General features: G+C 39.3%; 1 protein-coding gene across 1 annotated transcript in view; it reads right to left on the reverse strand.

Moving 5' to 3' along the window:
- Window positions 1–14945, reverse strand: part of Pcdh15 (protocadherin related 15) — a 600282-nt gene that overhangs the window by 298782 nt on the left and 286555 nt on the right. Inside the window, exon 6 of the mRNA XM_041655402.1 lies at window positions 6968–7087. Within this exon, the coding sequence (XP_041511336.1) occupies window positions 6968–7087 (120 nt within the window). The remainder of the gene's footprint in view (window positions 1–6967; window positions 7088–14945) is intronic.

Consider the following 14945-nt stretch of genomic DNA (forward strand, 5'->3'; position numbering starts at 1 on the left):
TCGCTACACACCTCAATGTCATCCCCCTTTCTGTTTCCATCTTCTTCTCCTCTCTTCCATATGATTCTTTCGGCTTTCCCCATTTGCTCATTTGGAGTATAGCTGACTTTATCATTGAGTCCCAGTGAACATTATCAACTGGCTCCTACCCAGCCTGAATTCACTCTTTCCCGCATTTCTTAATAAGACAGGTCCCTGCTGGGGGACAATGGTCTTTTATCCTGTCATTTGTATTATTTTTAATAAAACGCTGATTGGCCAGTAGCTAGGCAGGAAGTAGAGGCGGGGTACAAGAACAGGAAGGCTCTTCCCAGTCTGCAGTCATCACCCAGACCTAGAGGGACACAGATGAGAATGCCTCGCTGATGAAAGGAACCAAGCCACGTGGCTAACACAGAGAAAACTTATGGGTTAAGATGTAAGAATTAATTAATAAGAAGCCTGAGCTAATAGGCCCACCAGTTTATGATTATATGTAGACCTCTGTGTATTTCTTTGGGACTGAACAACTGTGGGACCTGGTGGGACAGAAATCTCTGCCAACAGACCACTGCATGCCTTCAGCTGCTATCAATCTCTAGGTTGTGCCACTGCTGAGAGTTCTTCCTGACCAAATTCTCCAAGGAGAAAATAAGAAGACTTAACAAGATTTGCCGGTCTCTAGCTACTCAAAAGGGACTGACTAGAATTTAAGCAGACAATAAAATTTGGCCATTTATAGGAGGAATGGATACTAGTCAATTACACTGTCTCATAAAAAAGATATTCCTAAAGGTACAATAGTAGCAATCATATGTTTAAGGCTTACACAATAGGAGGGAAATCATGCCTGGTACTAGAAACCTAACCCACTACCTGGGTCTACTGGACCTTAGAGGAGAGCCTACTGGCATTGCTTTATTAGAGCAGGGTAATGGCTATCTGTATTCGGAATACTCACCCTTACACTCACAGATAATTGAATGGAGAAATGGAATGGGGAAATAATTTTAAAATATTTTAGTTAAAACTTTAAAACATTATAAGAAGAAAGAAGGTATAGAAGAAAGCAGAAGTGTTCAAATATTTTTAAATGGCAAAGTAGAAATAAAAAATAATTAAAGAGTAGCAAAAAGTACTGAAGGAGTTTCAGTTTCCTTAGAAGTAAGTTATTCTGAGTGAAGACTCCATACCAAAATTATTCTCATTAGTCTTGTGATTGCAGTCTTAGAGAAGTCTCAGAGGCTCAAGTGAGCTGAGAAGAGGCACTGGAAGACACACATGGAGGAAAATCAAAGTGTGCTGTTTGAGGCCACAATTTTTGAGACCATAGGCTACTAGACTGGAAACGCATGATGTGACTCAGACTCATCTGAGACTTGGTGAGTATAGCCAATCTAGTCAACCATAAACGTTTACATGCATTTATTCTTGAACAAAATGACTCTGCCATAACACTGCATTCTTACTCTACTGACTGCTGGAGATGTCATAGAATGGTGGTATCCTCATAGCATCTTCTTCTACTCAAAGCATCAGCATCCTTTTTCTTGTATATAAAGTAGCGAATGATCATCTGTTGTGGGAATTCATTCAGCCAATACCCTTTTAGAGACCGGTCCATCAGGATGTGGTCTGATGTACTATAAGCACAGACAGGAAGCATGCTCAACTCCTTTCCCTTTGGTTTGGTTGGTAATTGGGGCTTGGTTGGCAGCTCCCAGTGCTCACAGAGCTTTCTTATTGTGAGTCTTCACAATAAACATTTGTTATCCTTTATTATGGGCTCTCATGGACCTTCTTAATTATGCCTACTAACATCTCAGAGTTCAATATCTTTACTAAATTTCTTTCTATCAGAAGGCATAGTCCAGGACAGATTTGAAGATTTAGTCTCTAGCTGCAATGCCAGTGGTGCCAGCTTACAGTCTGTCAGTGCAGATCTGCAGTGGAACTGGATAGGCTGAAGGGATGCTCAACTGCTCCAGGTTGTTCAAATTTTAAAAGATGCAGTCATTGCTGCTATCACACTATCTTTTAGGAAAAGCAGGGTGGTCCAAAAGCAAGCACAAGGGATAGTACTCATTTACTAAAAACATGACTCCTGTGTTGCCCCATACACGTACACATCTCCATTAACTGGGAAGAGAAAGAAGCCAGGATATTCTAAATGAGAGAGAGAGAGAGAGAGAGAGAGAGAGAGAGAGAGAGAGGAGAATGGGGTATGTTTTCTCATTTTGTAATTGTGTTAGGAAAGACTGACATCAGCATTATACTGAGACTCTTCAAATCTGATGAATATCCTTGAATATTTATCAACTAAAATATTGAGGTACCGATTTCAAGACCACAAATTTGATGAGGGTGAGGAAGAAAATACCAGAAAGAATCTAGAGAGAGAAGGAGAAATTGAGAGTTGACCCTAAACCCCACTTTCATGAAGTTCCCTACCAGCAGATCAACTAAGAAGAGGACAGACTGAAAGGGATGGGAGTTGTGCTCAATGGCAAACTTGCGTCCGGAGTTCAGATAGCATGAGTAGAATCAAGGGTCTCTCTCCCGTGTAAGAGTCACCATGCTCAGGATGGACTCCATAGCAACCTGACATGACTGAGAAGGAAATGGTAGCCTTTTGAAAGGGGAGACTCAAATAAACAGTATTATATTAATCACACAATTATTTATTCAATTATATAAATTGTCTATTATGACAGTTACTGTGCTAAACACATAAAATGCCCACAACAAATAAAAATTGGAAAATATTCTTTGTATTGTTTGAAAAGAATTAAGACCCATGAAATACAGAGCAATTTGATACAAAGAATACAATGCCCAAATTGTTTTTTAAATATAAAAACAGATCATAGAAATTGGGTAACAACAGGTTGGAATTGCGTGAAAGTGTAGTGGCCTTGAACATAGGTCAATGGATGATATAGTTTGTAAACAAAAGAGGAAAATACATAGAAAGTGAATGAACAGAGCCATGGACCCGTGGAACGCCATCAAAATGTCTGGCATTCCTGTAACTAGAGCCTCAGAGGAGAAAGAGTTTCAGGAAAGTCAGAGAAGCCAGGGTGTTAAGGAGACAATGGCTGATTTAAGTTAGGAATGATACACACCCATGATGAACAATCATCCTAAAAGAAGTTAACTCTAAAGGAACACCTGAAATGCAAAAATGTCATGTCATTAAGCACTGAAATTAAATGAGAAAAAAAAAACCTGAAGGTATATTTATAGGTAAACGACACAGCACATGCTGGAAACACAACTAAGTATGTGCCCACTCCTCTTATCAGAAGCACCAGGAGGAGTGATGTATGTGGTTAAAAGACTCGTGTGACGTCATTACACTGTGCTGAGGCACAGGATGGAGAGGTTGACCTACGGTGGGAAGGAATGGACTTTGCATGTATTGTCAGTGCCTCAGAGGTAGGAGTGGTGCAGCCTAACATCAGAAGATGCTGTTATAATGAAACTCACAATTTCTCGAGAAGGTCAACAAAAACAAAAACATATATTGCTATGAAGTTTCATAATATTTCCACTTTGGCTCAAAAATGGCTGAAGAGGCTGTGTGAACAGATTTATGAGAGTGTGAGTTGGATTAGTTTTCATTTCACAAAGATCTGACTCAAGGATTAAAAGTCTGACTTGAGGCACCACGTGAAAGAAAACAAGTCAATTTGTCTTTTTTATCCTGTGCTGTATGGCATGAGACTGGTTTGAAATTATAGTTGTTTGGACATTAGGAATAAGTAGAATGTTATGATATTTATTAATTGCTATAGGAGTCACAGCACCAGGAAATAAAATCACCTGGCAGCTCTGTCATAGAAACACAACACAATACAACTAGAGCTGAAGACAACGCTAAATGTCTAGGATGCCAAAAGGTAGGTTCCCTACAGCGTGTCCTGTGCATCCTGGGAGAAAACTCAGAGAGTAAAATGCCTGGGTAAAAGTGTGAAGGACTGAGTTCAAATCCCCAGAACCTGTGGGGAGTCAGATGCAGCAACACAGGCTTGTAACCCTCATGTGCCCACAGCGAGCTGGAAGGGAGAGACAGAATGACTTGGAGCTGCAGGACTAGCTTCCTGATGTACACGATGGTGACAGGAGACATTGCCTTAGACATGGTAGGAAGTGAGGCTCCACACCCACGGTTCCCTCCCAATATCCACATGAGCACCATGGAACACTTGTGCCTATGTGGACACAAATGTACACACACACACACACACACACACACCCTAATTAACACAGTATATCAAGTTCAGAAGTTCAGAGTTTTCACGATATCTTAATAATTTGCCGCAGTGAAAAAGATCTTGAAGCAGGCACCTTCTGCAGTTACTCCGAGTAGTAGTGCTGCCAATGGTAAAATCCGCATCCCCTTGGAATTTCGAACTCTGTAACTGAATGGCTTACCCATTTGGAGGTTATAAGAGACACATAATTGATCATAGTAGCAGAACAGCTAATCCCTGAAAGGCAAAGCAGTCAAAGTGGAGATTTTCACTGTGAGGAAAGGACTCGGCCTCACAGAACTTCTGAAGGTCAGCTTCTAGGTAACTCACAGCTGTCTCAAGATGCAAATAAACCTTGGATTTTTTTGCAACGCAATAAATATTTCTTTAAAATTCATGGGTTGGCTCTTCATTGCTTTCTGTGTTCTGTTTGTACAGCTTGATACCAAAGACTAGGGAAAGATAGTTAAGTTGGGTGAGAGTCATGCATACGGAGTTATTTAGGAAAACCCACAGAAGAAAACCACGAATGGCTTGGAAAAGCCATGTGCATGTGGTCACTGGTCTTCCTACTACTGAAGGGAAGGAGTTGTTCCCGCCCTTGACTGCTCAGGTTCATGCTCCTTATGTCATTTCTTGTAGGGATAAGTCCCGCCCCTTAGGGGGCGTGTTCGCCTCGGGGTAATGTCTGCCTGTAAATTTGGCGAGCATGCTCCGAGCTGTCTCTTCTGCTTTCCTGGTCTCCGCGGGAACGGTGGTTCTGTAAGTCTATTTCTACATTAAAACTATATATATTTTTATAATCTGTCTGCATTCGTTTACGCCGCTACAATTTCTCAGGCAACGCTTCACAGCACCGATCACTGCCAGGGAACCCTCTCATTCTCATCGCTTGGCTTCGTGCCCTGTGCTACACACCTGTTCAGAGGCTCCTTTTAAGGGGAAACAAAGACAAACTCCACATTTTCAAAGCCTTCTTTTGACCTTATTATCTTCCTAAGATTTTTTAAAAATTGAATTTAGCTTTCAACACAGGTCATCAACACCCACCTCATTAGCACACAGTGAAAAGCCCACGCCTCTGAAATGAACATTTGTATTCTGAAGTGTCAGGAAGTTACTTTCAACTCTGGACCTGGTTTTCTCTCCTGAACTACCTGACCTGAGAGAAGAAAGCCCTCAGGGAAGACATCCCCAAATAGTTATCCAGTACCAACTGGTCAGCTCTGAAGTCATATATGTGCAAGTAACATTATACAGACTGAAGGACTGAGCAGATTGTATTTATAGTTAGAAATATAAATATACATGTGCATGTGCAGCTGTGTATAACAAGAATTATAAAGGGGGCATGAATTTGAGAGAGAACAGGGTAGAGAAATGGGTGGGATGGGACAGAAAAAAGGGAAGGAAAAATTGTGCATTATATTTTAATCTCAAAACAATTAAAATATTTTTTAAATGTAAAGATGTGTACACTCAGTGTGTGTCATTCATTTAATTTACATAATCTATGACAGTTGAAGCTAAATTTGAGTCTGCATTCTGCAAGCCAAAAGACTTATTCCTGTTTCTTCTTATTTGCACAAAGCTATGGAAGGAGTGAAGGTCTGAGCAATGGGGATGTTACATTAACTGTGCTTTGTTTTATATTTTTAATACGATTAGGAAGGAGAAGTGTGACATCAGCAAACTCACATGAGAATCAGTTTTTACTCTTTTTAGGAAAACCTAGAATAATCCAGAAGCTGCCTTGGGAGTTATGAAGAAGTACTCTGGTTGGGTTTTTCTTTCCTTTCTTGCTTTTCCCTCTTTCTTTTCTTTTTATTGAAAATATATTCTTCTCTCATACAATATACACTGACAACAATCTCCCCTCCCTCCACTCCCCCAGATTCACTTTCTCTATTTCCCTTAAGGAAAGAGCATGCCTCTAAGGAACAACAACTAAACATAAGTAAACAAGAGAAGGCAAAACTATCCTATGGAGACTGAACAAGGCAATCCAATCGGAGGAAAAGAACCCCAAGAGCAGACAAAAGAGTCAGAGACACACCCACTCCCACTTTCAGGAGATGACCCAACCACCAAACCAACAACCACAACATAAATGTAGTGAACCTAGCACAGTCCCATATTTGCCACTTCAACCCCCATGAGCCCATGTGAGCCCTGCTTTGTTGATTCTGTATGCCATGTTCTCCCAGCCTTTTCAGTTAAAGATTTCTGACATAATGTACAATTCACTAGAAACAAATCATTTCATGACTTAAGCTATTAGAAAAATAACACACATATCCTCTGGTCTAAAACAAACAAACTGAGCCTACCCACAAACCACAGAGGCCATTGCTAGAAGTTCTGCCTTGTTCTCCATAGGGTCCATAGTAGCACAGAAGGGCATTAGGGCCATTATATGCCAGAAACACTACCTGTGTTTGCCAGGTATGATGGCAGCAACAAAATTATCTGCATGCCTTCCAAGCTGGGCCCCATCTGGTCTGTTGTTGCTCTATGCTGCCACTGGTGGTTCATTTAGAATGTTCTGGAGTTCAGTGTAATGGAAATTTAGTAAAAAAAAAAATGGTGCAATTATATTTATTTTCAAAACAAGTTTTATAAAATATTCATCAATATTAAGAATAGGGCAACTCAGGGATAACTTAATAACTGTATCAGATGAAAGAACTCCCCATGACATGCCTGCCCACAAACAGAAAATGAGAACCTACCGGATCTTCTGGGTTGTACTGAATGACATACTCTATCTGTCCATTCGGGCCATCATCGATGTCTGTAGCTCCATTGTCTCCTGAAAACCCTGTGAATATTGTGGTGCCAACTGGAGTGAGCTGAAAAGAGAAAAGAAAGAAACACGGTCTGTTCTCCTTTGATCATCTGTACAAATCTTCCAACTTAAAAGCCATCTCTGTATTACACAGAGAATGAGAGAAGTCAGCTGCTCAAGCCACAGACTCATAGTACTAAGAATAAATAGGTAAATCTGTGCGGTCCTCACACAAGAGACCTTAAGTGTGTCAAGTTTGCAACATCAGGAAAGTGATGGGATAGAGAGACAGAAAGTTGAAAAGCACACTTGGACCTTTTTGAGTCCATTAGCATCTCAGCACCTGTGGAGAAAAATGCATCTGTTTTCTTTTGAAGAAACATTAAGGCATTAAGTTATTCACAAGCTAGAACTTTAATTGGATTTGGGGATTTTATTTTAAAACAAAGAATCATTTCAGAGAGTCACAAAATCCAGGTTGGTAATGCATGCAGAAGATAGGTTAACAAATATCTAATCTCATGCTCAAATCTAGTCCTCGAGCATAAGCCTTCCCTTCTATTTCTCTGGCTGTCTTAAAAATAAAACACTTAATGACACTGACCATAAACTACTCCAAAGAGAAGTGTATTCATTTATTTTTGCAACTTTAATGTTACCACAGATATTAATGTTATTTATTTATGAATTTTTCTAATTCTGATTTAGGATTTGGTGTTATACATATCATCAATGACAGATTACATTTGGTCAAACTTATTTTTTTATTTTAGAAATTCAAGCAGAAGTACCATTCTACAAGCAATTTTATTAGTTTTTATCTGGAAGGAAGAGGAGAAACAATAGCTTCCTGTATGAACAGAGAAGGGGGATATGATTGTTATATTGGTACATGGGAGATGTATCTAAATAACATCTGAAGTCAATGTTAGAAGGGGATGAAAGCCCTTGAAAACTAAATCGAGAGCTGCAGCATAACAGAAGATTTGGCCATTTTATTCCCTTCACGCGACCGTCTCTGTTCATACTTAGAGTAAGAAATCAATTGATCTCCAGCTTGGGAAATGTTTACAGTTTGGGTTTCTCAGTGTGGAGGAAGGCAGGCTTGGGCACAGCCACGCAATCACAGAGCTCAGCATTGTACCAATGAGTGAGCTTGGCTCTGTTTCCTGATTGTGTGTTTATAGCAAACATCTTAGTGCAGATGGCTCCTGCTCATTTTTACTGTTCCAGCACACTAACGTGAACACATGTGCATTCACACATGCGGGAGTGCCGTTCCGTTCCCCGTCATCTGCTGATGACAGACCTGTCCAGCAAAGGTTTGAAGCTGATAGAAGAGCACTATCTGGCAACAACGTGTGGAGGCTCTCGGTGACCATTGTGCCAATTGAAATCTGCAGTAAATGCAAATGAATGGAATGAGATGGGGAGAGACAAAATTTTTAAAAGTTAGTAACGTTAGGGCTAGGAAGATGGCTCAATGATCAGTTAGCTTGCCTTTCAAGCAAGAGGACCAGGCCTTGGATACTCACAGCCGAGGCAAATACTCTGCAGGTGTTACAGCAGCCTCTGATTCCAGTCCCAGAAGGCAAAGGAGGGGATCCCAGTAACAAGCTGACTAAAGAAATATTCTAGGTGATCTCAGGGTACGCTTGAAAGAGTCTACCTCCCAGACTAGGTGATTTCTGGATTTGATTGAGGGAGTCTGCCACAAAGAATATTGTAGAGAACCATCCAAGAAGATTGTGGACTCTAGCTTCAGGTCTCCACAGGCACATTCACTTGTATGCGTGTGCATGTACACACACACACACACACACACACACACACACACACACACACACCATATTCATACACATGAAAAGAAGAAAAAGACAAAAATAAATGTAAAAATAGTAGGCTTCAACAATATTTCTTGGTATTTATTCCCATCAGAAATTGCTTGTATATTTGTACTTACATGGCTGTGTACATGTGGCCTGTACGTGTGAGTATACAGGCATATACCCAAGATGTATGTCTGTGCTAGAAACATGCTCGTAAACTTGCCTGTGCACATGTACCAACCACATAGGTGTGAATGTATAAGCATATCTTCATGTGAGCATTTCTTACTGATGCACAATCAATGCTACGTTTTAAACTCCTGAGTATCCTGTGGGTGCGGGACCTCCAAGATGCCTGCTCTTGCCAGACATAGTAGCGGATGTCCTTAATCCCAGCACTGGGGAGGCAGACGCAGGTGGATCTCTGTGAGTTTGAGGCCAGTCTGGTCTACAGAGCGAGTTCCAGGACAGTTAAGGTTATACAGAGAAACCCTGCCTCCAACAACAAACAAAACCAAACAGCAACAAAGACTGCTTGCTCTTTTGTAGACTATACTGTGTGGTAGTCATCATTTTGGGGCACATGTGCTACACAAGTAAGTAGGTTCTATATCTTTTATATTTCAATATGCCACACTTCAATTTGGTTTTTGAAGAGCCCTATATACAGTAAGACCAGCCTGGGAAATGCCTGAGGGCGCCATTTACTTATGGAATTAGTGTCTTTCCTCACAAATCATTTACACAGCTGTCTGAAGGTTCATAAACTATACAGATTAATTAAAGATCAAAAGGGTAGAAAATCACTACCCAGAAAGTAAAATAGTTTATGAATTTTTTTTTTTTTTTTTGATTTTCGAGACAGGGTTTCTCCGTAGCTTTTTTTTTTTTTTTTTGTTCCTGTCCTGGAACTAGCTCTTGTAGTCCAGGCTGGCCTCGAACTCACAGAGATCCGCCTGCCTCTGCCTCCCGAGTGCTGGGATTAAAGGCGTGCGCCACTATTGCCCGGCTGTTTATGAAGTTTTAATGGTGAAAAAGTCCCTGGCATAAATAAATGATAAATACCTCAGGAGACAGGCAAGTTTAGGCTGGTAGAAATGTTATGTCCTTGGTACCTGTGTGCAAAATTTGGCTAGGAGTACATCAATAGGAACAATTTTTTTTAATACATAAGTTATTTATTTAATTAAAAAGATCATTGTTTCCATATTCTATGGCTGATGGGAGACTTTGTTTTGATTTGTAAAGTTTATTTTTTCTTAAAAGTTAAGCAATCGCCTTATTTAATGAACACTAAGAAGCATTAGAATGTAAATATATTCCTAGCTATTCTGTTTATTGTGTAGCTGTCATATGACACACATCTCCTTTTGCCAACTGAATTTGATTAAGAGTCTCAAAGAGAATATTTACCTTTACTAATCTCACTTGATTTCCCCCAGAGTGCCATAGTGTTCATTGTTTGATTTATAGTTTCATACACTTGCTATTTTATTATATGTGCATCTTAAGTTGCATAAAATTACAAAAGATGAAGAATTAATAAATAATAACTTTGGAGCCCTGAGAAATATAGGATCAGTCTGTAAGTCTCTGCATTAACACTTTTATCTGGCTAGTCAATATAAAATCTTTCTTACCCACTTCTCTATAGAGAAATTTAATATGAGCTGGGCAGTGGTGGCACATGCCTATAACCCCAGTACTTGGGAGACAGAGACAGGAGGGTCTCTGTGAGTTCAAGGCCTGCCTGGTCTGCATAGCAAGTTTCAGGATGGACTCAAAGCTAAAGAGAAACCCTGTCTTAGAAAACAAACCATACAGAAAGTTTGAATTTGTAATTTTGATTCGCTAACATAGTAACAACGCAAGCCATGTCTGAATGAAGCTGATGTTGCATCCACATTTTCCCTGCCAGCCTCATTCTGTCTTCTTTCACTTGGGGACAGTGCGAAGCATATTACAACAGTTAACAGACATTTTAAACAGCAAAACCACGAACAAATCATCAAGAAATCCTAGCTACTAGACCACCAGGGACATAGGTAGAGCTCAATAAAAATCAATTAAAAGAAAGAATAATAAAAAAAATCAAGAAATGTGGAAAAAAGTCACACTCAGTGAACTGTAAAGACAATTACATGTAGCATGAGAGGAAGTAGAAGACGCAGAGGCCAGGGCTGAAGAACCCTGTGCATGCATGAGTCCTTTCCTGGTGTAGCATTTTCCCTTTCCCGCCCCTTCCTCAGCACACCACCATCTGTAAATGCACAAGTCAAGTTCCAGTGAGAATTGTTTGTCTGGTGTCTTAGTTTTGGTTTCTCCTGCTGTGAAAGAGACACCATAACCAAAAATCAAGTTGGGGAAGAAAGGGGTTTATTCGACTTACACATTAGCATTGCTGTTCATCACTGAAGGAAGTTAGGGAAGGAATTCAAACAGGTTAGATCCCCTGAACTAGGAGCTGATGCAGAAACCATGGAGGGGTACTGCTCACTGGTTTGCTTCTTGTGGCTTGCTCAGCCTGGTTTATTATAGAACCCAGAACCACCAGCCCAAGGATGGTACCACCCACCAAGAACTGGATCCTTTTTTATTGATCACTAAATGAGAAAGTGCCTTACAGATAGATCTCATGGAAGCATTTCCTCTCCTGAGGTTCCTTCCTCTCTGATGACTCTAGCTTGTTTCAAATGACACACAAAACCAGCCAATATGTCTTTTATCTGGAAATTCTATTTTTCCATTTGGCACCCCTTTCCCTCCATCCCACTATGATCTGCAAACTCAGAAGCCTAGTTCCAGATAAGGACCCCATGAATTTTCTTTGTTCCTGGATAAACTTTGCTGGTTAAGTTGATCTCTGCATTCCCCCCTTTTCCCCATCCTCCATAATTTCCCTGCCTGTGACCATCTCCACACAGGCCCAGCTCCAGTTCAGTGGCATCTTTGGTGAGACACTCCTTTTCTCTCTCATCTTTCCCTTTGCCAATGTCATCTCTGCACCCACAGACCTAGCTCCAGACTCCTGGCTTGGGAGTCATCTTTGCCTGGGCCGGCCAAACAGCTCATCCACTAGTATTATATGACCTAGTTTATGTCACTCCGCTCATGCGCTGGCCTATTCTAAGGAAAGCCAGATTGCCATATCAGAAATACAACCAAAGAAATAAGTTCACATGCCCAGGTCACACTACAAAAATAATGTGACCAAAAGTACACCCAATTTTATAAAAAGCATAGCAATGGAATTAAAGACACAGATTCACAGATAATAACAGTAGGTGACTTCAACACCCCAGTTTACATTTCTCCAATAGATATGTCATCTGGGCGAAACATACAGAGAAACATCTTACATCACACGGACCTTGCAAATATTTACCAAATGCTCCACCCAACGCCAAAGAACATACATTCTATTTAGCGACACACAGAAGCATCTCTAAAGTCTACCACATCCTGAGACAGCAAACAGACATGACAACAAACATAGTAAAGAGAGGAAAACATAAGTACATCCATATGTATTGTCTAAACATTATGTAAGAAAACTTAAAATCAACACCCAACAAAAGCCCGTTAAGTATAAACCCATAGAGATTAAACAACACATTACTAAATGGTAAATGACTCAAAGAAGAAGCCACGAGAGAAATAAAAACATTCCTGAAACTAAATAAAATTGAAAACACAACCAACAAAAACAATGACAAACCTCTGGAAAATATTAAAATAAGATCTAAGAGGGACATTTATAGCTCTAAATGCCTACATTAAAAATCAGAAAAAGCACAAATAAATGGCTCAGTGATTACAATACTAGGACTTGGAAAAATAAAAACAAATCAAACCCAAACCAGACAGATGGCAAGAAATAATAAAAACTCAAGCAGAATTTAATGAAATAGAAACAAACAAACAAACACAAAGAATCAACAGTTCTAAGAACTGGTTCTTTGAGAAGATAGACAGGAACAAGACCCTCACCCCAACTAAGCAAAGGAAGGAAATGGAGTATCCTAATTAGTAGAATCAGAAATGATCAGGGAAACATTGCAGAAGACACCAAGGAAATTCAGAGTATTATAAGGCAGTTGTTCTCAATTTGTAGGACCAACCTCGAGAATCTACGCAACCCAAAGGGGTTGCATATCAGGTGTCTACATTATGATTCATGACAGTAGCAAAATTATAGTTTTGAAGTAATAACAAAATAATTTTATGGTTGGGGGGTCACCACCAGAGAAGAAGCTGTATTAAAGAGTTGCAGCGTAAGGATGGTTGAGGGCCATTGGTACAAGGGAATATTATAAAAATCTATGCTTCATTATGGTGAAAATCTAAAACAAATGGATGAATTTCTTATTTCATTCAAACTACCAAAGTTAGACCAAGAAGAGCCCATCAACCTAAACAGATCCAAAAAGATTATTGCAGAGAGAAATCTCCTTGATACTGATATGGACAATTTTTAAATTTTTATGATACTAAAACAGGCAAAACAACAAAAATAGGTGAATGAGTTTATATGAAAATAACGTTATGAATGACCAATGAAGCAGAATAATGAGCTCTGAAATAAACGTACATATTTATTGTCAAGTAAGTTTTGAGTATGGTACCAAAAATACACTTTGGGGTAGAAAACTTTGGGGTAGAAAGTAAAAAAAAAAAAATTGGGATAGAAAATGTTTCCTGTATAAATGATGTTGGAACACTGGATGTATCTCTGTCTCTCTCTCTTTCTCTCTCTGTCTCTCTCTCTGTCTCTCTCTCTCTCTCTCTCTCTCTCTCTCTCTCTCTCTCTCTCTGTGTGTGTGTGTGTGTGTGTGTGTGTGTGTGTAGCAGAGAATGCAAACCAGAGGTTTAGCTGTAAGACCTAGAACGAGGGATCCAATGAATCCCTTGTAGTTTCACATAGATGATTTGAAACTCATCATTCTCCCTACAAATTTCAAAATTGGCCTGAGGTACTTAGAAGGGACAGTTTGGATCTGTAGTTCAACTGCTTTCCAAAGAACAAATACATCAATCAATACATTTGCTGATTCAATAAGATATGGTGTCATTCCTTTCCTAATTTATCTAAGACAAGGAAATTTATAACATGACAGGAAAAAATTAAATGAATGTTCATAGGCTCAGGAACAGAAGAAAAAGAACTAAGTCAGAAGGAAGGCTTACTCTTCCAAAATTCAAGATTTCAGTTGGAGATGCTGAGTCACTTGCTTCAGAAAAAACACTACCAGAAAAAGCCTCACAGAGAGTTCTCTGAACCATACAAGAGCATTTCAGAATAATGAGAATAATGTGTGTCTATCACATATCCACATAGGAAAAACATTCAGCATTTAGTCTTTCCACCTTGTAAATATTAAAAACAAATTTTTGTATACCATGGATGAATATGTTTATTACAAGATAAAATTCTAGGAGAAATAAAAGATAGTATTTCTACAACATTTTAATTGCTAATGAATTATTCAGTGAGACACATGGCACATAAGTCAAGAAAATAGTCAACACATTTGAGTAGGCTGAAAATAACAACTTGTGAAAATCCATGTTACAGATTGGTGGAGATCGCTGCTGTAATACATTCAGCAAAGTTATTCATATACAGGAAGTATTTTTTAAAATACCCTCATAATTCAGTAGAGAATGGCAGACCCTAAGATAGGATAGTTGTCGAAATAACACAATAGTCGTTAAACATTTAGGAACTTCTCATTTTACGCAGCAACAGGAAATCTCTATAAGGTTTTCAGTAAAACATGTCTATACATTTACCAGCTTGGCTAAAATTAGAAATTGTGAAAATACCAATTTTCTCCAGAAGGTGGAGCACGGTGAATGCTGTTGTTCTGCTGCAGCAACAAATTTATGCATATCCTATTGCTTGCAATTTTCTCTTTAAACGATTTACTATTTACAAAAAAAGAATATACACACGAGAACCCTCACACCCCATATAAGAATATACATAGGTAAGTGTTGATAGAAAAAAATTAAATGACCAACCATAGTCAAAGAATGGAGATACATCACTATGGTAGAACAGCTGCTGAGAATCAAATGCCCTACTTCAAT

Source organism: Microtus oregoni, unplaced genomic scaffold (genome assembly GCF_018167655.1).
Source record: "Microtus oregoni isolate MIOR12 unplaced genomic scaffold, Mior012 000007F_ref0000211, whole genome shotgun sequence".
NCBI classification, from domain to species: domain Eukaryota; kingdom Metazoa; phylum Chordata; class Mammalia; order Rodentia; family Cricetidae; genus Microtus; species Microtus oregoni.